At 41.5% G+C, this 26,010-nt stretch overlaps 1 protein-coding gene across 1 annotated transcript in view; it reads right to left on the reverse strand.

The window, feature by feature from the left end:
* Positions 1 to 26,010, reverse strand: part of TG (thyroglobulin) — a 214,543-nt gene that overhangs the window by 147,727 nt on the left and 40,806 nt on the right. The window contains exons 18-22 of the mRNA XM_074942893.1: positions 25,420 to 25,574; positions 23,431 to 23,587; positions 17,967 to 18,191; positions 7,529 to 7,678; positions 5,491 to 5,661 (exon numbers count right to left, since the gene is read on the reverse strand). Of these exons, the coding sequence (XP_074798994.1) occupies positions 5,491 to 5,661; positions 7,529 to 7,678; positions 17,967 to 18,191; positions 23,431 to 23,587; positions 25,420 to 25,574 (858 nt within the window). The remainder of the gene's footprint in view (positions 1 to 5,490; positions 5,662 to 7,528; positions 7,679 to 17,966; positions 18,192 to 23,430; positions 23,588 to 25,419; positions 25,575 to 26,010) is intronic.

A 26,010-nucleotide genomic window follows, 5' to 3' on the forward strand; every position in this document is an offset into this window, starting at 1 on the left:
ATCACTTTTCATAGCCATAAATTCACTTGTGAATTTTTTTTAAAAGGGGGGGGGGGGAAGAAAGCCCTGGATAGCATCCCTCCAAACCTGGTAGGTTTTTGGTTCATCAAAGCCAGATTTATTCCCATGTAGATGGAAAAGTGAAAAATAAATGCTTCTTTTCTTTCCCTCCAACTGAACATGACCCTAAAATGATTGTCATATTTGTCCTTGAGAGGAGGAAAGGAAAACAAGACAATTTAATTAGTCATGCTGGATATATAACAACTCCAAATAATACAATCTTGTCATGGAAGCAGAGTCCAAATCATTTTGCTACACAAAGACACTTTGCTAAAGCAAATATCCCAGAAATGGTCTCCAGTACAACAGCAAGTTCTGAAGCAAGGGAAAACTGAATGTGGAAGTCTGTGTGGAATATCCTGACTTTCTTTGGTCGTTAGCGGAGATTCTATTACAGTACAGGGAATACGAGCTAAATGGAGAGAGTGACGTTAGAAGAAAAGTCACCAGCAGGTTGGTAAAACCGTTGGATGGGGTAGATTGAAAAGTGCTGTGACTGATGTTTTTACTTCTTTCTTGTGATGACATGAAACACAAAGGCAATGGAGCAAATTCTGCTTTCAGACACACCAATATAAATCGGAACTAAGTCCACTCCCCTAAGGGTAACAGTTACTACAGATTTACCTTAGCGTCACTAAGAGCATAAATTGGACGAACACGCAAAGATTTGGAGAGAGCAGAAACTTCTCCTCTTGGATCCTTGCAAATCCTTCAGCCACTCGACAAGGGGCGGGGCAGAGGGGTGGGGAGGTCAGACCACAGCTCCAAGAGTTTTAAATTATAGTCTGGTTCTCATGCCAGCTAATTCCCTTGTGACCTGGTGAAATGTATCCTCCCTTTGGGTTTCCACCGGGGTGGGAGTGGGGAGATATCCTCAGAGGGTGTAAATCAGCACAGCAGCATTGACTTCTGGCCCATAGTATCCGCTAAGGTCTCTCCGGGAGTGTAGGGGATGAGCTGAGCCAGCAGCATCACCCAGTTGGCCTGACCACCTCCTTTCCTTGGCCGACCACCAACCGAGGGGAGGTTTCAGACTGACTGTCAATAGAGCCTCCCCTGGGTCTAACACAGCCAAAGCAACCAGACGTCCTGAGCTGGACTCAGCCCCTAGAGCTCTCTGCATGGAGTAGCTGCAGGCTCAGCTCTCATTCCCCTGCACATCTGAGTGGAATAGTGAAGAAGAGATGTTACACCAGGATCCAAGAGCCGAGCTCTTGTCCAGAAATGTCTGGATAAACCACAGAATAAAAGCTGAGGATCAATTTTTAAAACAATCATTTGTCCTCTTAAAGCAAAACAGCCAGCGCTAATTGACAACAAATGTTTGTTGTTGTCAAAGCTGAGTCAACAGGTGCTTTTGATAAAACTGTCATTTTCTGCTTGGAAAGAACAAAGGAGTAAGCCAAAAACATAACACCAAAAAATCCTGCACTTTAACGAGGCTGGGAAGAGGGTTGAAAGGCAGGGGATTGAGGGGGGTAAGATGGGGGAGAAAAGTTTTCCTTCTTAAAGTACGATGCCAAAACCATTCCACGCAGAACAGTTAATTCCTTCTATTCAAATGCACAGGCTGAATGACTGTTGTCTTTATGGCTGGTTAAAAAAACAAAACTTAAACAGATTTCAATTTTCAGGAAAAAGTCAAAATAAACTACATTTTTAAAATTTTGTTTGAAAATGTTCAGGAAGGTTTTTCATTTTTGGATGAAAATGTTAGAGGTTTGTTTAATGTCTTTTTCCCGGAAGGAGCTTCCCATTTTCTCTTTAAAAAAATTAAAAAGAAAAAATTTCCACAGGAAAAGGGAGAGAGGTAAAAAAAAAAAGTTAGGGAGCAGTGGGACAAAAAAAAACCTAGACACAAAAACGTTTTTAAAAATTAAATACTTTGTTTCATGAAAAAAAATTGAAATAAAAAATGTTGAAAACTGAAAATTTTATGGTTTTTTTTCAAAAATATATTTTCTGTCAAAAAAACCCTGCATAATGAAAAACGTTCAACCAGCCCTAACGTTAATGAATTTGCTGTTGGTTGTTCATCACTGTCGGGATGGAAATAGAATTGCACAGCTGTGTCTCATAGGCCCTGTTCTGATAACTGTTAATGAAGATTCCTTTTTAATTCAAATGATAAGGGTCTATACTCTTGGCGGAGGAAGATGTAGATTCCATCCATGCTGTTGCCATACAATTCTGAGTGCCCATAGTTTGCAACATAGGGGGAATGAGGACACCCCAGGTGGGCCCAGATTTTGTTATAATTTATCACTTTCTATTTTAAGAAGAAGATTTTTTTTCCCCAGAAGACAGATAGCTTAGAAAGAGAGAAGAGCTATTGGGTCAATCTTATCCACCCCCTTCCACTATCAATCTTCTCTCGAAGCAGTATCAGCCACCCCAGATTACACAATTATGTCCCATTCTACAATATAGTTAATGGAGCTGGTCAGGATGGAAAAAGTAAAAGCACCCACATTCCCCCCCCCTTTTTTTTTAACTAAAAAATTGGAATTTGTTTGAAATGCAAAATATGGTTGAAATTGCAAAAAAAAATCAACAAGTTCTAGAGTTGCTCAGAAATCAAGGGGATTTTATGAAAATGCCATTGACATTCTTCCTGAATTTTAAAGTTTTGAAGCGTCAGCATTTTGAAATTTGAAAAAAATTAGCTAGCTCTCCTAGTTGATAATGTGTAAAGCTAGTACACATATCAGCTACTGGCCTCTACTGGATGGAATCAGAACTGCTTAAGCAGCAGTGATTTTATAACTGTCTAGGTGTGTGAGGATATTTCTACACCACAGAGAAAAACCTGCAGCACCAAGTCTGAGCCCAGGTCAGTTGACTCAGGCTTGCAGGGTGTCATAAATATAAAGGGAAGGGTAAACCCCTTTAAAATCCCTCCTGGCCAGAGGAAATCTCCTCTCACCTGTAAAGGGTTAAGAAGCTAAAGGTAACCTCGCTGGCACCTGACCAAAATGACCAATGAGGAGACAAGATATTTTCAAAAGCTGGGAGGAGGGAGAGAAACAAAGGGTATGTGTGTCTGTCTATATTTTGTCTTTGCCGGGGATAGACCAGGAATGAAGCCTTAGAACTTTTAGTAAGTAATCTAGCTAGGTACGTGTTAGATTATGATTTCTTTAAATGGCTGAGAAAAGAATTGTGCTGAATAGAATAACTATTTCTGTCTGTGTATCTTTTTTGTAACTTAAGGTTTTTGCCTAGAGGGGTTCTCTATGTTTTGACTCTAATTACCCTGTAAGGTATCTACCATCCTGACTTTACAGGGGGGATTTTTTTTTTATTATTTCTATTTACTTCTATTTCTATTAAAAGTCTTTTTGTAAGAAAACTGAATGCTTTTTCATTGTTCTCAGATCCAAGGGTTTGGGTCTGTGGTCACCTATGCAAATTGGTGAGGCTTTTTATCCAACATTTCCCTGGAAAGGGGGGGGTGCAAGTGTTGGGAGGATTGTTCATTGTTCTTAAGATCCAAGGGTCTGGGTTTGTAGTCACCTAGGCAAATTGGTGAGGCTTTTTACCAAACCTTGTCCAGGAAGTGGGGTGCAAGGTTTTGGGAAGTATTTTGGGGGGAAAGACGTGTCCAAACAGCTCTTCCCCAGTAACCAGTATTTGTTTGGTGGTGGTAGCGGCCAATCCAAGGACAAAAGGGTGGAATATTTTGTACCTTGGGGAAGTTTTGACCTAAGCTGGTAAAGATAAGCTTAGGAGGTTTTTCATGCAGGTCCCCACATCTGTACCCTAGAGTTCAGAGTGGGGGAGGAACCTTGACACAGGGCTTGGGCTGCAGGACTGAAAATAGCACCACATTTCAGGAAAGATGTGGAGAATTAGAGAAAGTCCAGAGAAGAGCAACAAAAATGATTAAAAGGTCTAGAAAACATGTCCTACGAGGGAAGATTGAAAAAATTGGGTTTGTTTAGCATGTAGAAGAGAAGACTGAGGGAGGACATGATAACAGATTTCAAGTACATAAAAGGTTGTTACAAGGAGGAGGGAGAAAAATTGTTCTTTTTAACCTCTGAGGATAGGACAAGAAGCAATGGGCTTAAATTGCAGCAAGGGAGGTTTAGGTTGGACATTAGGAAAAACTTCCTAACTGTCAGGGTGGTTAAGCACTGGAAGAAATTGCCTAGGGAGGTTGTGGAATCTCCATCATTGGAGATTTTAAGAGCAGGTTAGACAAACACCTGCCAGGGATAGTCTAGATAATACTTAGTCCTGCCAGGAGTTCAGGGGACTGGACTAGATGACCTCTCGAGGGTCCCTTCCAGTCCTATGTTTCTATGATTCTATGAAATTGTTCTGTCAATTCCTTCACTACTGAAAATTTTCATTTCATACATCTTTCATTCAACACATACCAAAAATGTGTTACCAAATTACTGGTAGAAGACAGTACCATGCCATCATTTTTTAAGTAGTGATCCTCATTAATTGCACCATTGATGGCATGATAAAGCCCAGAGTTACAAAATTATAGGCTGAACTGATCACTTTGGTTGAGGGGGAAGTACAAGCTTTCTGGCTGAGGAACATGATTGCAAATGACCACAAGCAAGTTTTGGGTTGTGTGATGGATTATTTCCTGTAGTTATTAACATCTCCTTATATATGGTATGATTAGCATGTTGAAATGCTGCTTTTCCCTACTCTGTCTGTGAACTTTTAATGGATTGTCTCCTAGCCTTCCATAGTGACCATCTGTTTTATTTCATTTTATGTTTGAGATTCCTGTTCCGCTGCTCTGGATGCTGTATACAATCTAGTCTGTGGCTGTAGATTCGTATCTTGACAATAATGCAACATTTATAAATAACTTTTAAAAAATATCAATTAAAATCTAATTATTAATCATTAAGGGACAGATTAAACTAACCTTATGTATGCTGGAGTCCAGTCCTCTGACTTACCTGGGATCACTCATGGAGTAAGGCACTACACAACATGAGCAAGTGTACCAAAATGTGATAATAAACAGTGACAATGTGTTCATTTGTCTAACACTACAGAGCAGGTCTTATGAGAGCAACCGTGAGTGCTGTTTACATTAGGAAATCCTTCACTCTGCCCTGGTTCTGTTACATTATACTGTAATGACTCCACCAGACAGAGAACAAGAGATGTTCATACAAACAATTTGTTAATTATCCAAGGGTACTTATGAACATACTTCACCCCCTTCCCTTTCAAAAATAATGTTTTCTCCAGTGTAGTAAATAAACCCACCAGCAGGGGAAATGGCAGGCATGTGGGATGAGGAAGAGAGTAACAGACCAGACTTATAGTTAAGTGAATTTCCATAACCTTTCAGATTCAGCTGTCCTTAGAAACCAGAATTTTGTTAAGGAGAAGTTACTTGCATAGGATCAAAGTGAATGCAATTAGTTTTCTGATACCTACCTAGGCACTGGGAATCTGTCAATGGGTAGTCTGTTTCAGTCCAGTCCAGTGTCATTCCAAGACTATCAGCACAGAAGGATTTCTTAGTGATGGGATCAGCCTGGGAAGGTCTATACTGTCCATCTTCACTGCACTGTAAACCCTGCCTGTTTCTCTCACAGTCTGTGATACCTGTCACATGAAAGGGAAGAGTTGGGCCACTATGTATCTTGCATTCAGTGTATGAGTAGGACAACGACATTCTAGAAGAAATGGATGCTTATTACTGCCTGAAGGCAGGGGCTCTCTCATGTCATTTACAGTGAGCATTTCGCAGTTGCCATTCCATCACTTTAAATGATTTTTATTGTTATTTGCATTGTGGTAGAGCCTAAAAGCCCTAGTCATGGACCATGTGCAAACCATGGACCATTCACAAACACGGAACAAAAACAAAGTCCCTGCCACAGAGAGATTACGGTGGGTTCCTTAGGATCCTACCGCACAGGCAAGTTCTGCAGAGAAGGAAGCATGTTTTTATGTGTGTTTGTGCAGTGCCAACTACAATGGGAAGCTGAAATATCAAGAACAGTCATAAGGAGCCACAAGATCTCACCAAACCAATTTGCTGCTGCTATTTTTTTTTATTCCCCTGTTCTTGGAGAACTAAGTCCTCCTAGATATTCCTAAATTGCAAAGAGCTTTGCTTTATATTTTAAAATGCTTTTCCCAGTGCTAACTGGAGCTTTTAGTGATTCAGAAGTGACCAAAGGTCTCCTCCACTCCACAAAGGAACAAATCCATAATGACAGTCAGGATTTCACTCTTCTCCCCGTACCGAGCCCAGCAAATCCTCAGCACTTTTTAAGAGACAGCACTCTACCAACAGCAAGCTAGAGGAGAAAGGGGAATAAAGCCAAAGGCATAACATTTATTGTTGTGCAAAGGACCAGCATTTAGGCCAATGTGCTGCTGAATCCCACCTCCTACTTCAGAAAATGACTTAAGTGGGATTTAAGCAGTGCATATGCTTTGCTCTGGTCCATGGCACTAGGAGGAAATTCACCTACAGAGGGCAGGCCCATATATTTAAGAGTATGGTTTTATTAATTATTATTATTATTCAAAAATTGGTATAGCCCAATTAGCTAAGAGTATTAAAGAAACCCAGTAGCTTTGTAAAATGAGAAAGCAGTGTGCATTTATCTCTGAGATTGCAACTCACTTTTTCATTAATCATAAGCTGACTGGATAAAGGCATCATGCTTTAAGTGACAATAATGCCCAAGGAATGCATTGACTAAACCCCCCAGTTCATACACCCACAGAAAGTAATCTGTATTGAGAGAGAAGTTTTCCCAAGGAGCTAGTCTACTCTAACATCAGTCTCCTCACATGTGTTTTGGGGAGTAATGCAGAAGGTGATACTAATGGAAAAAGCATAAATGAGAAATATGCCCCCTTCCTTATCAATCCCAAAGAGCTACCTATATGAATAAAACCACGGGACAAATTCACCCTGGCATAACTCCTTGACTTCAATGGAGGTTCGAAACTAAACAGATACCAGCCAAAATGCAGAAGGTCACTCCTTCAACAATTCAACCCAAATACCTTCCCCCACGTTATCAACATACCTCTGCTCTCTGCTTCCTCTCTTTTCTGCGCAAGGGCTGATACTGAAAACAAACTGACCTATTTAATCTGTGCATTCCTTTAGGCATCATTGCTTTTATTTTCATCGGTCTGTGGGCCAACAGAGGCAATTCAGGTTGATTTTACTAGTATACAAATTACTAAGTATATTGATCCCTGCTTTATGGGCAAAAGTTGTGCTACAGAAGGGCACAGTTATCAAGGAAAAGTTTTGATTAGGTCCTTAGAAATTTCAGTGAAGTGAGATGAGGTAGGTGAGGTAATATCTTTTATTAGAGTAACTTCTTCTGGTGAGAGAGAGAGAGTAAGCCCAGACCTGAAGAAGAGCTCTGTGAAAGCTCCAAAGCTCTCACCAAGTAGATACTGAATGACATTCCTCCAGGATGATAATCAGGGCACTTACAATGATCAGCTCTGAAAGCTCCAGCAGAGATGGTAGTTTTTCCCACAGGACACCTGATGCATGAGGAGCTTCCTGTCTGCAACTGATAGAACCCAGGAGGACACGGAATGCATTCGTCAGTCTGAAAGGAGCTGCCTGAAGGACAAACAACTACAGAGGAAAAAACATTATTAGTTCTATGGAATTCAACTGAAACTTTACCATTTCAGACATCCATACACATGTTCATAAGCAGAACACAGCTTCAGTAGACTTACCATTGACTTTGATGGGTTTTGGAGCAAGACCTTGATGAACACATGTGCACCTTAGGAGGGTTTACCAACACTGCCCCACTTAAAATGTTCACCTAAAGCCTCCAGTGACTGGAATCCAGGGAACCTAGACCAGGGTCCTAATTCAGATGGGTCTAAAAGAAGACCCTCAAACCAGAGCACATCAAACTCTGATGGACCTGACTCCAAGAGTGAATGTTGAGGATCAGGTCCATCTGTAATAAGATACAATTGTGGGGGCAGATTGCAAAATGCAACACAGGCTTCAGACAAAAATAGGAAAATTCACATTAGCAGAAACTCTGAAAAACTCAGGGGAAAGCTACCATATGGTAATGCTTTCATTAAAAAATTCTGGTAATGAAATTGTTGGTAAGCAGTTCCAGGCAGGAAAGTAATTGTTGGATTAAAGACAACTAACTTATTGTATACATGACAACCACAACACAAAGATTTCCTCCCCATAGGTTAACAATACCTTTCTGAGTTCAGCATTTCAGAAAACCAAGAGCAAGTTTTCCAGCTGACAGTCTGCATATGAAGCAGATGACTACTTGTCTTCTGGGCAATCATGTAATACCATCTTTCCTTTCAGATCACTCGGACCAGTATCACCACCACAGATGAGCCTCAGACACATTTACCAGAGAGTGTGTTTACTTGCTATTTCACAGCTGCTTTCCAGATGTAGGTCTCCTTCAAAAACCATCAAATGTATATTTTGGGACAATGATATGGTGCAAAATTTCACTTCTGTTCTTGCCCAGTGTGTTGACAGAAATTTAAACCTGTACCAAAGAGTAACTCTAGTAGAACATTGGCCATTACCACTATAGTCCACAGGGTGGATGTGCTGTATTTGCGTTTAGTCAGCCAACATGCTGCCTTGTGAATTAACTAACTCACTGGAATGCCTCAGTGATAAATCAGAATGACAGACAGCTTAATAACAACCATCTTCCTTCATTCCTCTTCACATTTGTCATGTTCCAGTAGGAGAGTCTGGGATAGTCATGGGACTGGAGGATTCATTTCAATGGGCACCAAACCAGGCAAACCAGGCACGACACATATCTAAAATCAATTAAGGCAGAACAAAATCCTGGAAGAGACAGGACACTCATCTCTCACGTATGTTCAGAACACCAACCTATTTGTTACATTTGTTAAAGAGGTTTTCCAATGTATGTAGAAGGGATCATACAAATAAAAAAGAACCTGAAGGGAAGAAACTATTTTTTTTACTTACAGATGAAATAAAGAATCTACAAGCCATTGGGGGGCAGAATGCAGAGGATGACAGAGAGATGAGTTAAACCATTTAAAGTTTTAAAAGGAGAAAAACTTTTTAGAATTCTCTCCTCTGTTTCTTGTTGTAGAGTCACAGAGTGAAAGTTGTATGTGCCTGATATCACATGTATGTAAACAGGCAGAGTAGATTTATATCTCGTTTATACTCTTACTTAATAGAAGCAAAAAGTGAACAGCAAGGAAAAAAGATGAAAGGTTAAAGCAAAAATAAAGCTGTCAAGCCTGGATGTCTTTCTAAAAGATATGCCCTAGTTCAACCACAAATTATGCTCAATGAAGCAATTAATAGGTGCAGTTCTGTGGCCTGTGTTATTCTGGTCAAACTAGATAATCATAATAGTCTCTTTCTAGCTTAAAATCTATACATGTTAACCAGGCAAGAGGAGAGCCTGAAAGAAACCCCAGATCTAAACTACAGCTCTGGACTCAATCTTTATACCCCTAAAATGGGAGAAACCAAAACCTTGGATCTAACACTTCCATATATGAGTTTGAAACTTGGTGCTGTTCTATCTAGATTCAGGTTTCAGAGTAGCAGCCGTGTTAGTCTGTATTCGCAAAAAGAAAAGGAGTACTTGTGGCACCTTAGAGACTAACAAATTTATTTGAGCATAAGCTTTCGTGAGCTACAGCTCACTTCATCAGATGCATTCAGTGGAAAATACAGTGAGGAGATTTATATACATAGAGAACATGAAACAATGGGTGTTACCATACACACCGTAACGAGAGTGATCACTTAAGGTGAGCTATTACCAGCAGGAGAGCGGGAGGACAACTTTTTGTAGTGATAATCGAGGTGGGCCATTTCCAACAGTGGACAAGAACGGGTGAGGAACAGTGGGGGGCTGGGGGGGAATAAACATGGGGAAATAGTTTTACTTTGTGTAATGACACATCCACTCCCAGTCTTTATTCAAGCCTAAGTTAATTGTATCCAGTTTGCAGATTAATTCCAATTCAGCAGTCTCTCCTTGGAGTCTGTTTTTGAAGTTTTTTTGTTGAAGAATTGCCACTTTTAGGTGTAATCGAGTGACCAAAGAGATTGAAGTGTTCTCCGACTGGTTTTTGAATGTTATCATTCTTGACGTCGGATTTGTGTCCATTTATTCTTTTATGTAGAGACTGTCCAGTTTGGCCAATGTACATGGCAGAGGGGCATTGCTGGCACATGATGGCATATATCACATTGGTAGATGTGCAGGTGAACGAGCCTCTGATAGTGTGGCTGATGTGATTAGGCCCTATGATGGTGTCCCCTGAATAGATATGTGGACACAGTTGGCAATGGGCTTTGTTGCAAGAATAGGTTCCTGGGTTAATGGTTCTGTTGTGTGGTTGCTGGTAAGTATTTGCTTCAGGTAGGGGGGCTGTCTGTAAGCAAGGACTGGCCTGTCTCCCAAGATCTGTGACAGTGATGGGTCGTCCTTCAGGATAGGTTGTAGATCCTTAATGACGCGTTGGAGAGGTTTTAGTTGGGGGCTGAAGGTGATGGCTAGTGGCGTTCTGTTATTTTCTTTGTTGGGCCTGTCCTGTAATAGGTAACTTCTGGATACTCTTCTGGCTCTGTCCATCTGTTTCTTCACTTCAGCAGGTGGGTATTGTAGTTGTAAGAACGCTTGACAGAGATCTTGTAGGTGTTTGTCTCTGTCTGAGGGGTTGGAGCAAATGCGGTTGTATCGTAGAGCTTGGCTGTAGACAATGGATCTTGTGGTGTGGTCTGGATGAAAGCTGGAGGCATGTAGGTAGGCATAGCGGTCAGTAGGTTTCTGGTATAGGGTGGTGTTTATGTGACCATCGCTTATTAGCACCGTAGTGTCCAGGAAGTGGATGTCTTGTGTGGACTGGTCCAGGCTGAGGTTGATGACGGGATGGAAATTGCTGAAATCATGGTGGAATTCCTCAAGGGCTTCTTTTCCATGGGTCCAGATGATGAAGATGTCATCAGTGTAGCACAAGTAGAGTAGGGGCGTTAGGGGGCGAGAGCTGAGAAAGCGTTGTTCTAAGTCAGCCATAAAAATGTTGGCATACCGTGGGGCCATGCGGGTACCCATAGCAACATTCAAAAACCAGTCGGAGAACACTTCAATCTCTTTGGTCACTCGATTACAAACCTAAAAGTGGCACTTCTTCAACAAACTTCAAAAACAGACTCCAATGAGAGACTGCTGAATTGAAATTAATTTGCAAACTGGATACAATTAACTTAGGCTTGAATAAAGACTGGGAGCGGATTGGTCATTACACAAAGTAAAACTATTTCCCCATGTTTATTTCCCCCCCCCCAACTGTTCCTCAGGCGTTCTTGTCAACTGCTGGAAATGGCCCACCTTGATTATCACTACAAAAGGTTTTTCCCCCCCGCTCTCCCGCTGGTAATAGCTCACCTTACCTGATCACTCTCACCCATTGTTTCATGTTCTCTGTGTATATAAATCTCCCCACTGTATTTTCCACTGTATGCATCCGACGAAGTTAGCTGTAGCTCAAGAAAGCTTATGCTCAAATAAATTTGTTAATCTCTAAGGTGCCACAAGTCCTCCTTTTCTTAGTTCCTTTAGGATATGCTAAATGCTTCCTCTAATTGTTGTCTGGTGCTTCGACCTCATGGAGATAGGCACCTCAGAGATACCCCAAAGTCTGGGGATACCAGTGTTTGGGTAGAGTCTATCAGAGAGAAAGGGTTGAACTGCTAATTCAGTTGTGAACCCAGCAGCTTTTTGATTCAGACTGATCTCTGTTTGAAACAATTTTAATACAAATTACAGAAAATTCTAAATGGAAAAGGGAACTAGCATGAATTCATAGAATCATAGAATATCAGGGTTGGAAGGGACCTCAGGAGGTCATCTAGTCCAACCCCCTGCTCAAAGCAGGACCAATCCCCAATCAAATCATCCCAGCCAGGGCTTTGTCAAGCCTGACCTTAAAAACTTCTAAGGAACGAGATTCTACCACCTCCCTAGGTAACGCATTCCAGTGTTTCACCACCCTCCTAGTGAAAACGTTTTTCCTAATATCCAACCTAAACCTTCCCCACTGCAACTTGAGACCATTACTCCTTGTCCTGTCACCTTCTACCACTGAGAATAGTCTAGAACCATCCTCTCTGGAACCACCTCTCAGGTAGTTGAAAGCAGCTATCAAATCCCCCCTCATTCTTCTCTTCTGCAGACTAAACAATCCCAGTTCCCTCAGCCTCTCCTCATAAGTCATGTGTTCCAGACCCCTAATCCTTTTTGTTGCCCTTCGCTGGACTCTCTCCAATTTATCCACATCCTTCTTGTAGTGTGGGGCCCAAAACTGGACACAGTACTCCAGATGAGGCCTCACCAATGTCCAATAGAGGGGAACGATCACGTCCCTCGATCTGCTGGCTATGCCCCTACTTATACATCCCAAAATGCCATTGGCCTTCTTGGCAACAAGGGCACACTGCTGACTCATATCCAGCTTCTCGTCCACTGTCACCCCTAGGTCCTTTTCCGCAGAACTGCTGCCTAGCCATTCGGTCCCTAGTCTGTAGCGGTGCATTGGGTTCTTCCGTCCTAAGTGCAGGACCCTGCACTTATCCTTATTGAACCTCATATCATATCATATCGTATCATATCATATTATTGAACCTCATATCACCACCAAACACAAAAGTGACTGATAAAATGGTGTCATGAAAGGCCTCAGATTGTCCTCCTGAAGTTAAAAGCTTTTCCAAGCTCACAAAGCCACTAGTTGCCTGTATTTAAAATTATTTTTCCACTAACACCTTAGACAAGCATGAGATTTCTGTTGCCACACTCATCAAGGTTCAATTATGAACAACAACTGATCACCTCAAATTGACATAGAACTATATCCACAAAATACTTTATAGATTAGGATTAGTCAATGTAATGATAAAGCAGATAAGAGTAAACTAAGACATGGCAAACACGAAAAAAGAAACATCCATCTGCCAGTCAGGAAAAAATGCTGTTATAGACCTCCAATACATGCAAACCTGAAGCAACAAATTCATGGAATCCAAGGTCAGAAGGGACCATTGTGATTATCCAGTCTGACCTTCTGAATACTCACCACAGAATTTCCCCAAAATAATCCCTAGACATGCCTTTTAGAAAAATATCCAATCTTGATTTTAAAATGGTCACGATGGAGAATCTACCATGACGCTTGTTCCAATGGTTATTTACTCACACCGTGAAAAATTTACTCCTTATTTTGAGTCTGAATTTGTCCAGCTTCAACTTCTAGCCACTGTATCATGTTATACCTTTCTCTGCTAGACTGAAGATCCCATTATAAAACATTTGTTCCCCATCTAGATACTTACAGACTTTAATCAAGTCACCTCTTTCTTTGTTAAGCTAAATAGATTGAACTCTTTGAATCTACCATTATAAGGCATCTTTTCTAATTCTTTAATCAATCATTCTTGTTGCTCATTCTCGGAACTCTCTCCAATTTATCAACATCCTTCTTGAATTGTGGGCACCAGAACTGGACATAGTATTCCAGCAGCAGTCACACTAGTGCCAAATATAGGCCAAAATAATCTCTCTACTCCCACTTGAGATTCTTGTGTCTATACACACCTGGAACACAATAGCTCTTTTGGCTACAGTGTCACACTTGGACCTCGTGTTCAGCTGATTATTCACCACCACCCCCAAATCTTCTTCAGAGTCATTGCTTCCCAGGATACAGTCCTCTGTCCTGTAAGTATGGCCTACATTCTTTGTCCAGATGACAGGAAGGAAAATGTAATGGAGATGAAAAGGAAGATTAATGTGCAGTGCATGTCTCAGAAGGAATACACTGAACACAACAAATTCCTGAGACCATCAGAATGGCTCACTGCCATCAAGAGCTACCCAAACTGCCCTGTAGCAAGGGGAAAATGTCATGGAACGAGAAATAAAACAACTCATTAAATAAATAAGCTCAGGATCTGAGAAAATATTTTGTAGCTCAACAACCAACTGGACCAGGAAAGAGAGAAAAGAGCAAGGAAAATGGCTTTCACTGCTAATTATATTTCGCATGTAAAGGTAAATCTATTGAGGTTTTGACTGAAGAATCGGTCTCAGATGGAGTTTTTTTCATCTTCACAGCACTTTACAAAGACTCCTAAGTAATAAGTTACTAATATTATCATCATCCCCATTTTACGTATGGGGAAACTAAGCCAGAAAGGATAAATGACTTGCCATAGGGCACATCTGTGATGCTTAATAGTTAGTAACCATAAACAACATATAATAGCAGAATCAGGATAAGAACTCAGGAGTTTCTACCTGCTAAAACCTGTGTTTAGAGACTCCTAGGCCATGACCTACTGGCTTCACCAAGTAATGGCACAGCTGCATTTCTAGACTAAGAACTAGAAAATGAAATCCCTATAAAAGCTGGACCATGAAGCATTTTGCCCCACTCAACAGTTCTTTCATAAGCCCATTAAGACATTCTTTTATAAAGGCAGTTGACCGTTTCTCAAGTTTGGTAGAATCACCACAATACAAAACAGGAGCCATCAAAATTAATTGTACTTTTAATGCTACAGCTAACACATATTCCTGATCTTCACTTTCTGTAGTATTTATACATGATAGGTATAAAAGATCCACTACATTTAAAAGTCCTCCTGCTCTGTGCACTGAATTCCATTAAATTCAATGGCAAAAAATTACCTTAACACCAAGTTAAGTTTTCTTGGTGGTCTGTCAGTCCCTTGCAGAATGCTGAGCTGAGCAAAACTCAGACTTCTGAAACCCAGGAGATGTACAGTCCAGGCTGTCCAAATATTTTGATTACATTCCCCCAGAATAAAATTGACACCCATGACTAAAAAATTGTAGCAACTTCCAGTGTTGGATCATATTAAAGAAGTTCTGTATTAAAATCACAAATGAGTTTGATCCCCCATAGTTTAAATTCCAGGGTATCACTAATTAAGACGTCTCTTGGTCTCTTATTTTTACTGTTTCTCTCCCTCTCTGTGTGAAACTTGCAAGCTGCTAATTGTGTTAGTACATCCTAAAACTGAGTCTGTTCTCAAAGCAATACTTTGTAACAACTACTCACACAGAGAGAGACTCAAAGTGATACTTTGTAACAACAGAAACAGCACCCAGATACTCCCCACCCTTTTGTTGTATTTATCTCGCTTTGTTAACAATTGTGATTAAAATAGAGATAGAGGATGTATGTGGATGGATGCTTGGTGTGGATAACTGAATGATCAGGGAGGTGTCAGCCTAAGAATCCAGTGTCCATCGGCTGAAGAAGGCGTCAAGTGGAAACAACCAGAGGACCCCCGGGGGGCAGACTGGAATCCACCCAACAGCCTCAAGGATGGAAGAACCAAAGAACAAGATAACATCTAGCAGCACGGAGCTATCAGGAATGTGCCATCTGCTGAATGATTCAGCAACAGCATGATGAAGTAATTCCCATAGACTGGCATAGGGAGAAATTCCTATAAAAATGGACTCTAGAAAGTGAGAACTTTTGGGGTCTGATTCTGCAAACCAACTTCCAGGAGCAACAGATGAGCATCTGACAAGGTCCTGCTCCCTCCTCATGTCCAGGCCACTTGGCCAGTGGCTTGGCATGAGCAACTCTAAGGCTGGTAACTATGAAAACAACTTTGCAGAACCTGTGTGTGTGTATGAATGAATGTATGAATAAATATGAGATTGAATGGAATGTTATAGCTATAACTAACTGCTTACTATGATTCTTTCTGTATTCACAATAAATGTGGCATTTTGCCTTTTCCCCTTTAATAAGATCCTAGGCTTCCCCATAGACTTTAGGTGACCACATATTAGCTGACATGAGTTAGGAACACGTTTTCTCCTAGTGAAGACAAACCCACAGTTTTTGTACCAGTATAACTACTTTGGTTAGGGGGGTGAATTTTTTTTATTAAAACAGTCATACTGGTATAACCCCGAAGGTAGATGCAGTTACATCAGGATAGCTTATTCCTCTTCCCATGCATGAATAGGTATAACAGCACCTTTATACCAGTGCAGCTACAGCCACCATAAGAGGGGTTTACTGCTTTAACTATCCTGGTGTAGTGAAACTTTACAACTTTATAGTGTAGACCTGACACCAGGGCTTTCCACCCAGAACCTTTCACCAGCACTAAAATTCATAAAACTTTTAAAACAAGAAAGAAAAAGAAATGTTTTGCCAGTATTCCCACTGACAGCAAGGTAGGAGCGTCACTCCTTATCATCTGGTTACTTATTGTTATTGTTGGTTTTTTTTTCTCCTCTTTAAGATATAAAAAGCATCAAAGGGCTGCAGCATGTTCAGAACTTTAAAAATAAAAACTCCAACTTGTGTTTTCAGGCCAGCTACTTAGCTGGCATTGTAAGGCATTGCGATTTTTTTTTTAATAAAGAGCATTAAACAGAGCAATATGGGACTGAAACTAACTAAAGATGTTGTCGGTATTATCTGGTGTAGTAAAGCCAGGGCATAACTGTTTTTATTCTCTGCTCTCGGACATAACAGTGAACTCCCATCAGGCTCCAGGGAAAGCAAACAAAGGGTGTCTGGGGTTTGACAAAGGATTGTGGCAGAATGGCACCATCTCACTCTGCAGATGTGCTCCTTCTGGGTGAAATTCACCTCTTTGCACCACCCACAGCCCTCAAAACAGACTTTCGGTGGGAGTTAAGCAGTGCATAGGCCTGGCTCTCTGTACTGGGGTGAATTTCACCCTGTTTATACCAGTCAGATCGTTTGACCATAGTGACATCAAGCAGCTTTCAGTGTTTTTGTTGCCCCTGTAATATGCCAACCATAGGGGAATTCTCCCAATGAAAACAGGGCCCTGTGAGTTTATTCTGGCAGGTTGTCTTCATATGAATTTATTCATGGTCAGGGGCTTTAAATGGATACAGTTTTCAAAAATTAGCAAGACAATGCTGAAGTTTGCCACACCAAGAGTATCGTTGCATCAGGAGATTGGCCAACCCCATCTCCTGCTCCTGCACCAGAGGATAGCTGTCCCTGCTCTTACCCTCTAGTTCTGAGGAATCTCTGTCCAGCTGGGAGATGTGGGCCCTGGGGAAGTTGGGGCTCAATGGGCCATTGAGAGTGGAGGGGGTCAGAGTTTCTGGAGGACTGGAGCATGCAGGAATAGTGGGGGAAAATGACAGAAGGAGCAAAGTCACTAAGGGAAGGGGAACTAGGGGGAACGTGAGTCAGTGTCCAGGAAAGAAGGAGATACAGAAACCTAACAGCAGGGGAATAAGGGGGCAGAGCTGCTATTAGGTTGTGTGTTGGCCGGGGCTGAGAGAACTTCCATCTGCGTCTTGTACTGGCTCATCCAGCTGCCTGGGACTTTGCCCAGGAATACAAGATCCCAGGACTGCTGGCACCTCTGCAGTTGCTCAGTGAGCTGGATTCTATTCTGGTTCATGCATCACCACCAGACGTTTTAGCAGAGCCTTCATTACTAGTGGTGGTGCACAAGCCAGAAAGAGCCTCCCCTGACTTTCAGATACCAGGCTGAACTTCCAAAACCATGATCTTCTTATTTATAAACTGAGCACATTTCAGATAAAGTCTGAGGGTCAGACACAGAATCTAATGCTGCCCTTTGCAGAGAGTCACTTTTCAGAGTGTAACTGCACTTTAAGGATAGCAAGAGTAGCACAGGAGTAGCGAGGGCTTTGAATTCATATTGGTGCCTCACACACCCCACCCATAGCTAAAGACTGACACTTGAGAGGTGTACCAATGAAAGCTGCTTATTTATGTTCCAACTGTAACTTTGCACTGACTCACAGTAACCACAGCAACAAAGGAGGGAAAGTCAAAAGGGAACATACCACATCCTTGGGAATTTGGGATTGCTCTCCCAAGAGATGAACTTCTTCGAAATCCACTCCTGCATCCGAGCTGAACACTGGGAGATAGGTCAAAATCTTCATCTCGGGGGAAATGAATGGATGTATCTGCTGGGAACCGTTTGGAGTCCAAGTGTAGCACAAAGCCACCACTTTCAATCAGTGCTACAAAGCGTCCAATGAGATTCTCCCCAACAATTGCTTTTTCTAAAGGAAAAAGAAATAGAGCAGCACACTTATGATATTGGATCTAGATGCAAAAAAATAATACCAGGCTGATAAGCTTTATAGAAAAGGTACAGATAGATTCAGATTCTCCAGATGCCTCAGGGGACAGCTGATGTGTAGACATCTGTATAATGCTTCCACAGTGGGGCCCCAACCTGGTTGGGGGTGCTTGGTGCTATTTAATACAAACAATAACCAGTCATTAGTAACACCTCTGGGTAATTGGTATTTCAGATGAACAAAATTCAATGTTTAGTCTTCTATCAGATTTGGGACACAGAATCCAGTTCAGGATAACATGAATTTCAGAGAGTTGAGGTTTGGATAATCAGATTTAACCTGTACATATTGTTTCAGTGGATATTGCTTTCTCTCTCTTAGAATCATAGAGTCATAGGGTTTAAGGCCAGAAGGGACCACTAGATCATCTAGACTGACCTCCTGTATATCACAGGCCACCTCCACCACCCAGCACCTGGACCCTAAACCCAACAACCAAAATTAGATCAAAGTATTACAGCCCACAGGAGACTAAGCTATTATGTGCCACAGGCAGAGAATAGGAGGGACCAAGATGCATCAATGCTCAAGGCTTCTGCAGTGTCAGGGAACCGATTAAGTGAGATATACCCAGATAACCCTGGCAAGTCATCCACACCCACATGCTGCAGAGGAAGGTGAAAAACCCCCAAGGTCCCTGCCAATCTGACCTGGGGGAACATTCCTTCCCGATCCCACATATGGTGACCAATTAGAATCTGAGCATGTGAACAAGAACGAGCCAGCCAAGCTCCTGAGACAGAGAATGCTTGGTGAGACTTCAGAGTGCTGGCCCACCCCAGCCAGTGACTCATCTCCAGCCATGGCCATCCCTGATGCTTCAGAGGAAGGAGATAAAAAAAGAAGCCAGATCAGACTCGGGCGGGGGTGGGGAGTGGCAAATAACTTCCTGACCTTTAACAGTGTAGCAACCAGCCTCTACTGCCCTGCGGCGCAAGATTGGATACCTACCTGTGCAGAGATGACCAAGCCCCTCTGCCCTGTAGTTCAGGATAAAGATTAATTGGAGACTTGTATTCCAGGGGAACGCGAGTATCCTTCCCTTTCCTTTATTCTGTGACCAAACAACCTGGCTATCCTATTGCTTCTGTAAGGACAGTCTCCTACACTAAGTATGTGTGGATTCTTTGGTTTGGATGGGCCAGGAGAGAGAGACAGAGCAGGGCTCTTGGAGGAGATTTTGTTTGCTAACTCTTGCTGAGAAGCTTTATGGCTTCATTTGAAATGTTCATGGATTTTGTTGCTATGAATTTGCAAGTTGAGAGCTTCTAAATGGCCTCCGAATAGCTATAACTGATGCCCAGGGTGGTAATACAGCAAACAGGAAGCATCCCAGGAGTACATTTTGTACTGTACTTGGGTTCTCCTGAATGGAACGACAGCTTCCGGACTGTGAATGCTGGGTTTTCAAAGACAGCAAAATGTGCATAAACAGAGAGTTAGGTATGCGAAAGCGTGCATCCTACAGTAAAATTATTTTCAGCAGAGCAGCCAACTCAAATCAATCATTGTACTTCTGCAGTCTTCTGTGTCTAAGTTTCCCAACTATGTGCTGTAACCTAGGAGTATCTTTCCAGCTAAACTAAGTGGGAAAATTTCACAACTACGTGCAGGCAGCTAATGACGCAACTCTGTACAGATGGCTGCACTGAAGAGACTGTAGTATTATTATGCTTATTCTGCAAGAACACTCTATACCTGCAGCACACGTGTATGGGTGACCCCACTTTCTTATCCATAGTCCATACGTTATTCTGATATGTGGATGAAATTCACGCACGTGCACAGGATCTACAAAAGGCTTATGCACCACTTAAGTTTCACTTATGGTTGAAGTGGTTCATATGCACAGATCTTTTGCTAGGGCAATAGAGGGCCAAGTGCTTATGTCCTCACTGCAACAGTTCCTTTAATTTTTACCAATACATTTTTCCAATGTTGAGATACACATTGAATCAACAGTTGTGTTAAATCCCAGACATAAAGAATAATATTGAGATCAATGGCAGGTAACTGGAATTTGCCATATAACAATTAGCTCTCTGCAAATGATTTTGCCAAAAATTGTCTAAATAATTGAAAGCATGAACAAACAGCTTAGTCTCTTACACATGCAGATACCCCTCTGAATTTTCCAGTAAAAAAAACTATAGCAGCGGAAGAAAAATAATCTCTAAATGACAGCTGGAGGGAATTCTCATGTAGGAAAGCAACAGAAAATCAAACCACCAAGCACATGTCTAAAGTTCCTTAAGTTACAGATCATTTTAATAAGTTGCAGCAGTCCTTAGAACTATCATATTAACAGATTTGTAACTTAGTATATATAATTTTATATATATATATATATATATATATATATATATATATAGTTAGTTAGTTAGTTAGTTAGTTAGTTAGTTAGTTATAGTTATATAAAACTAAATTACGAATCTGTTAATATAATAGTTCTAAGGACTGCTGCAACATATTAATATGATCTGTAACTTAAGGAAATTTAGACATACACACACACAGCTCAGTTCAACAAACTCAATCCAACTCAATTCAAATATACCTAGAAGAGAGATGGTGACACAAATGGAAACAGGTAAAGAAAACTTTCACTAAAACATGTGAAGAAGCACTGGGGATTCAGGAATAAACATCGCAATGAATGGTTATGTAAGGATACATGGAAGAAAATAGAAGAAAGACAGAAAATTAAACTAAATCAAGCAAAAACAAGAACACAGATACAGTGACTCCAGGAGGAATATGCCATAAAGAAAGAGAGGCTAAAAATAGTGTTAGGAAAGACAAACAAGACTTTATATACAAAATGGCAGAGGATGCATAGATCACTGTAGCACAAAATGACACAAAGACACTCTGCAACATCACTAGACAGTTGTCAGGAAGAAAAACAATACCAACCAACCAATTAAAGGCAATAACGGCAACTTAAAAACAAAGTAATCAGAACAATTAAATACACGGAGACAGTACGTTAGTCAACTACTGAATAGCAAGTCAGTGTCCAATCCCCCAGGTACAAAAGAAGGAGAAGATCTGGATGTCAAATTAAGTCCTAGCCCCAGAGCAGAAATAGAGAGTAGAGCCAATGACTTGAACACAGTAAATATTTTGAAAGGCCTCTTACAAAAGATATGGGAAGAAGAAAAAATACCAAACAAATGGGAAAATGGTTATATAATGAAGCTACCAAAGAAAAGAAACCTCAGTCAGTGTAAAATCTGGAGGGGAATTCAATTGCTGTTTATCCCAAGTAAGGTATTTACATGTATTATTCTAGACAGAATAAAGAAATTGGTAGATTCAAAGTTAAGACAAGAACAGACGAGGTTCTGACAGGAGACATCATGTATAGATCAAATAGTAACCCTACCTGTCATTGTAGAACTGCCAGTCAAATGGCAGTCACCGCTTTATATGAATCATAGAATATCAGGGTTGGAAGGGACCTCAGGAGGTCATCTAGTCCAACCCCCTGCTCAAAGCAGGACCAATCCCCAACTAAATCATGAATTGTATAGCCTTTGATACAGTGGATAGAACAGTTTTATGGAAGTTGCTATGCCACTGGGGAATCCCTAGATTCTCTGATCAGTGAATCATCTAAGAACTTTTGGTCCTTGGATTCCAGTGGGATAGTAAGCCATCCTCAAGACAAAAAGAAGAGAGGAAGAAAAATTGTTGGAAATGTTTTGTAATGTTACTGACTATGTCTTGATAGGAACACCTTCTTGTGAAGCTATTTTGTGCTCCAGGGATGCAGGTGAAAATTCTTCCTGTCTTCACAAACTGTACATACAGTACAGCCAAGGTGCAGACAGGAGAACCAAGATGCTTCTCTGTGAGTGTGCAGGGAACAGTTACAATAGGAAGAAACTGAAGCTGGTGCAACTTTAATTGACCTTTCTTCTCCCCTTGCAGTCATTCAGGTGTATAGAATAGCTCCAGTATGAGAAAAATGGGACATTTTACATCAATTCAGGCTAAATTCATATTTTCATCTGTGTTGTTGTAGTGTTCAATCATTCCCTGAAAAGCATTTCAAGACGGGGTGGGTGAGGGTGGGAGGCGGGGGGAACTGTAGCGTGGACAGGGACAAAATGTATTCTCAATACTCTAGAAGACTTTTCAGAATAAACTTGAATATAAAACTGAACATAATTGTACGCTGATCCACCATACGCAAACAATTTAATATTCATGTTTCCCCAAACGGATGTAAACACAAACAGACCGTGTAATTGTACGGTAACCACACAACCACTCCACTCAGAGCCAAGTTCTAAAGACTTTTGAACTCAGTTCCGATCTGGAAGGCACATGGAGTCTTGAAATTCCCAAATTAGAAGAGGGAATTTGTGGAGGTAGGGTTGTTGTTTTTTAAATGCTGGGAATGGCATTCCGAAGCCACAGTACTGCAGACAGGCCAGCATGAGGCACACCTGAGCTTGGAATAAATGCTCTGTCTCTTGTTTCTACGTTGGTAGAGGCCAGCAGTGTCCACAGCTTCTAGTCAAGAAAGGATTGCCTTGCCCTGATTCTGTACCTGACTCAGCAACCACAGTGATGGACTGTGCGTACTTGACACAGGATTTGGGATGTAAAGAGTTAGGCACGCAGATACTATGGTGATGAAGGCAGCATAAGAACCTATATAGAATACAACAGTACTGGGGAGGAAGTTTGACAACAGGTGCAAACTATGGCTTCCACCGAGTCCAACTCAAGTCACATGTAACACAGCTGTTCCTGCTGTTGGGCACATGACCAGTGCAGTGCAACAGCTGGGATGAGCCTGCCCATGTCAGAAACACAACAATTCTCAACACCAGCTGAGGGAGGCTCGGTTGTGGAGCCCTGTTTAATAAGTATATTCAGACATGATTCCTTTTCATAGTGTAGTCACAGCCTGAAAATAGGCATGTATTGATTTTTCTCAGAGCCAAATTTTGAAGGCCTTAAACTTCAACTCCAATTCAGAGTGAGGGGAAAAACATTCCAGGACTGCCGCCCAATGCCACTTGGCATTCCTGACAGTTTTTAAGCTCATTATTCTCTCCCAGGAGTAGGCAGAGGAGTAGAATTAACAGCCAAACAGGCTACATAAATAGAAACATCAACGGGGGCGGGGGAGGAGACATACCAATATCATGTAAATCCGGGAGACCCTCTGCTGGGATGCCTTCAAGCTGAACTTTCCATGTGACGTTCACCCCCAGTCGGTCCACACTCAAACACTCCACCAGCACAGCAGAATCATCGCAAACAGAAACTGAGCCCGGGTTTCCAAACGTATTTACCTTAATAATAATTTTTAAAAAGAGACAGATTTTAAGGTTTGCGGCCTTTTCACCCTCCCTGCTGCCTCTGTATCAGAATATTTACACAGGCCTGTGCTCAAAACAAGCATTTGACAAGAGGGGATGTTTTCAGAATCATTTAAGTCCCATTTTTAAAAATGACTTATGCATTGAGAAGCCTAAGTCCTATGGACTTTCAGTGAGAGTTAGGCTTCTAAGTGCCTTTTCAAAATGGACCTCGGACTTCTAAATCACTTGGATGCTTTTGAAATTTTTATCCAAGATCTTTTTTATACACAAACCAGATATTGACTCTAAGATGTATTGCGCTTACTATACTTATTGTATTTACTGTTACTTGTACCAGAATAAGACTGCTTAACTGATTTTCCTTTGTCACAATATCTGTGGCATAGACAACGCAACACACAGGAGATTTCACTCCCTATCTAAGGTTTTTGAACTGGCCCCCATCACCCTCATGTCTGAGTAATTTCCAGTTTATCTGACTGGCATGGCAAGGTTCCGAGTAGGCTCCACGAAATTTTCTTACCTTTTCTCTTTTCTGATGATACGCATCTCAGCCTTAGGTAGGTGTGGGGCTAAAACCTGGGTCCACTGGTTGCTGACACATCAGTGCCACCACTCAAGAGCTCTGGCAGAGTAGTGACTGACGGGCTATGAGTCTCATGGGGTCAAGCACCACAGGATATGCCACCCACAGAGAACCTGCCTGGCAGTGCTCCCCGGATCCCTGATTGGTCCAGGCATGCTACTTAAGCCTGGAGGGGAAACCTGGAAGTTGTCTGTGCACCTAGCTAGATCCCCAGCTGGCTGCTATGACAGACCCTGTTCCTTCACCTTGCTTTGGTTTCTGACTTTGGCTCTGATTTCTGGCTTCCAACTCCAGCTCTGATCCTTGGCTGCAGCTCTACCCACTAGACCTAATGCTGTCTCCACCCACTAGACCAGCCACTCACACCCCAGCTGTGACAGGATTCACTGGTATTGTGGGAGTGGACTGGGGGGGTAGGGTAATTGTTGTAAATGTCATGTTGGTTATAGTAGAACAGGTCTATCAAGCAGGAAGAATCTGCAGCTTGACCTGAAGCTGCCCACCACAGTACAGCAACAATTTTAAGCAGCATTAATGGAATACTGTAAGTATCAAACTGGTTCATATTCCATATTTAATACTGATTTAATTTTATATTGTAGGAACCTTAACAGGTAAGAGACAGCAGAAGAACTGGAATTTTGCGTATGAAATGAAATAATTGTTATGCATGGTGGAGTGAAATTCACCCTTCTGCAAAGGGCTGTCATAGTGTCTATGTACCACTTAAGCAATGCATAGGCCTTATGCTGGTCTTCCACAAAGGGTTGAAGTTCACACAGTAGAAAGGGTTAACATAAGAGAAGTATATCATAGTTCGGAGAAAGCCACTGCACTGCACATTCAGGCAAGACCACCTATGAGAAAACATACTAGTAATGAAATGAAATTCAAGAATGGTCAATTTGACCCTGATTATCAAAATAAATGTCCTAACACTGAGATTTATTATAATGTGTAATGTTAGCTGACGCTGCATGAGTCAGAATATAATCCTGCTCACTCTTCTCCGTGGCTGAAAGTCTGTTTAAAGTCCTGGAAGTCTGTGGAAAAATTCAGACTCCAAATGATCACTGGGAGATTTTTGGTCTGTGATCAGCTAGCTGTAAATGGGTTATCTATAAGACCCCATATTTTTTGTCTCCACCTTTTCATGTCCAGAACATAAGATGCTGCACACTTTTTTCACCCATCCAGAAAAAGAGAAGTAAAATACCTGAATGTGACAGAAACCAAGGGCCTTCAATGCATCTAATATAAAGATCTGGAATGCCTGCAGTAAACCAGCGTAGTCAGAGCTGCAGGACTTCTCAGAAGGCAGCAATAGCTCAAAGTGTGTTTGAGCTTGGACATTCTGAAATAACTGGAGTTCTGAAAAAGAAAAAAGGGTGTTTAGTACCCTTAATATTTATGACACAACATGTACCAAAGCTGCCTTTCAAAATTACCTAGGTGAGGGGTATAGAAAAGCCATTGACACCGCAAGCCAAGTTTTGATCTTGCATCAACCCCTGTTCTGCAAACACTAAAGTCATTCAGAACATGTTTAAAAATAAAGAGAGACAACTGCTTAGGCTTAGGGTGAAAGATGAATCAAATTTTAGATTGAGACCAGAATCCAGATCCAAGTGTGTTTAACTTTTTATTTTATTTTTTGGGTGGTGGGCCGTGTGTGTGTGTGTGTGCTGGGGTGCGTGCGTTGTTGTGGGTAGGAATGTTTGAAACCAGCTGCAAAGTTGAGTTCCAGATCTGATCCATATTACCTCAAACTTCAGTAGTGTTCAGCTTTGACATTTTGATCGGACCC

This window comes from Natator depressus, chromosome 2 (genome assembly GCF_965152275.1).
Source record: "Natator depressus isolate rNatDep1 chromosome 2, rNatDep2.hap1, whole genome shotgun sequence".
Classification (NCBI taxonomy): domain Eukaryota; kingdom Metazoa; phylum Chordata; order Testudines; family Cheloniidae; genus Natator; species Natator depressus.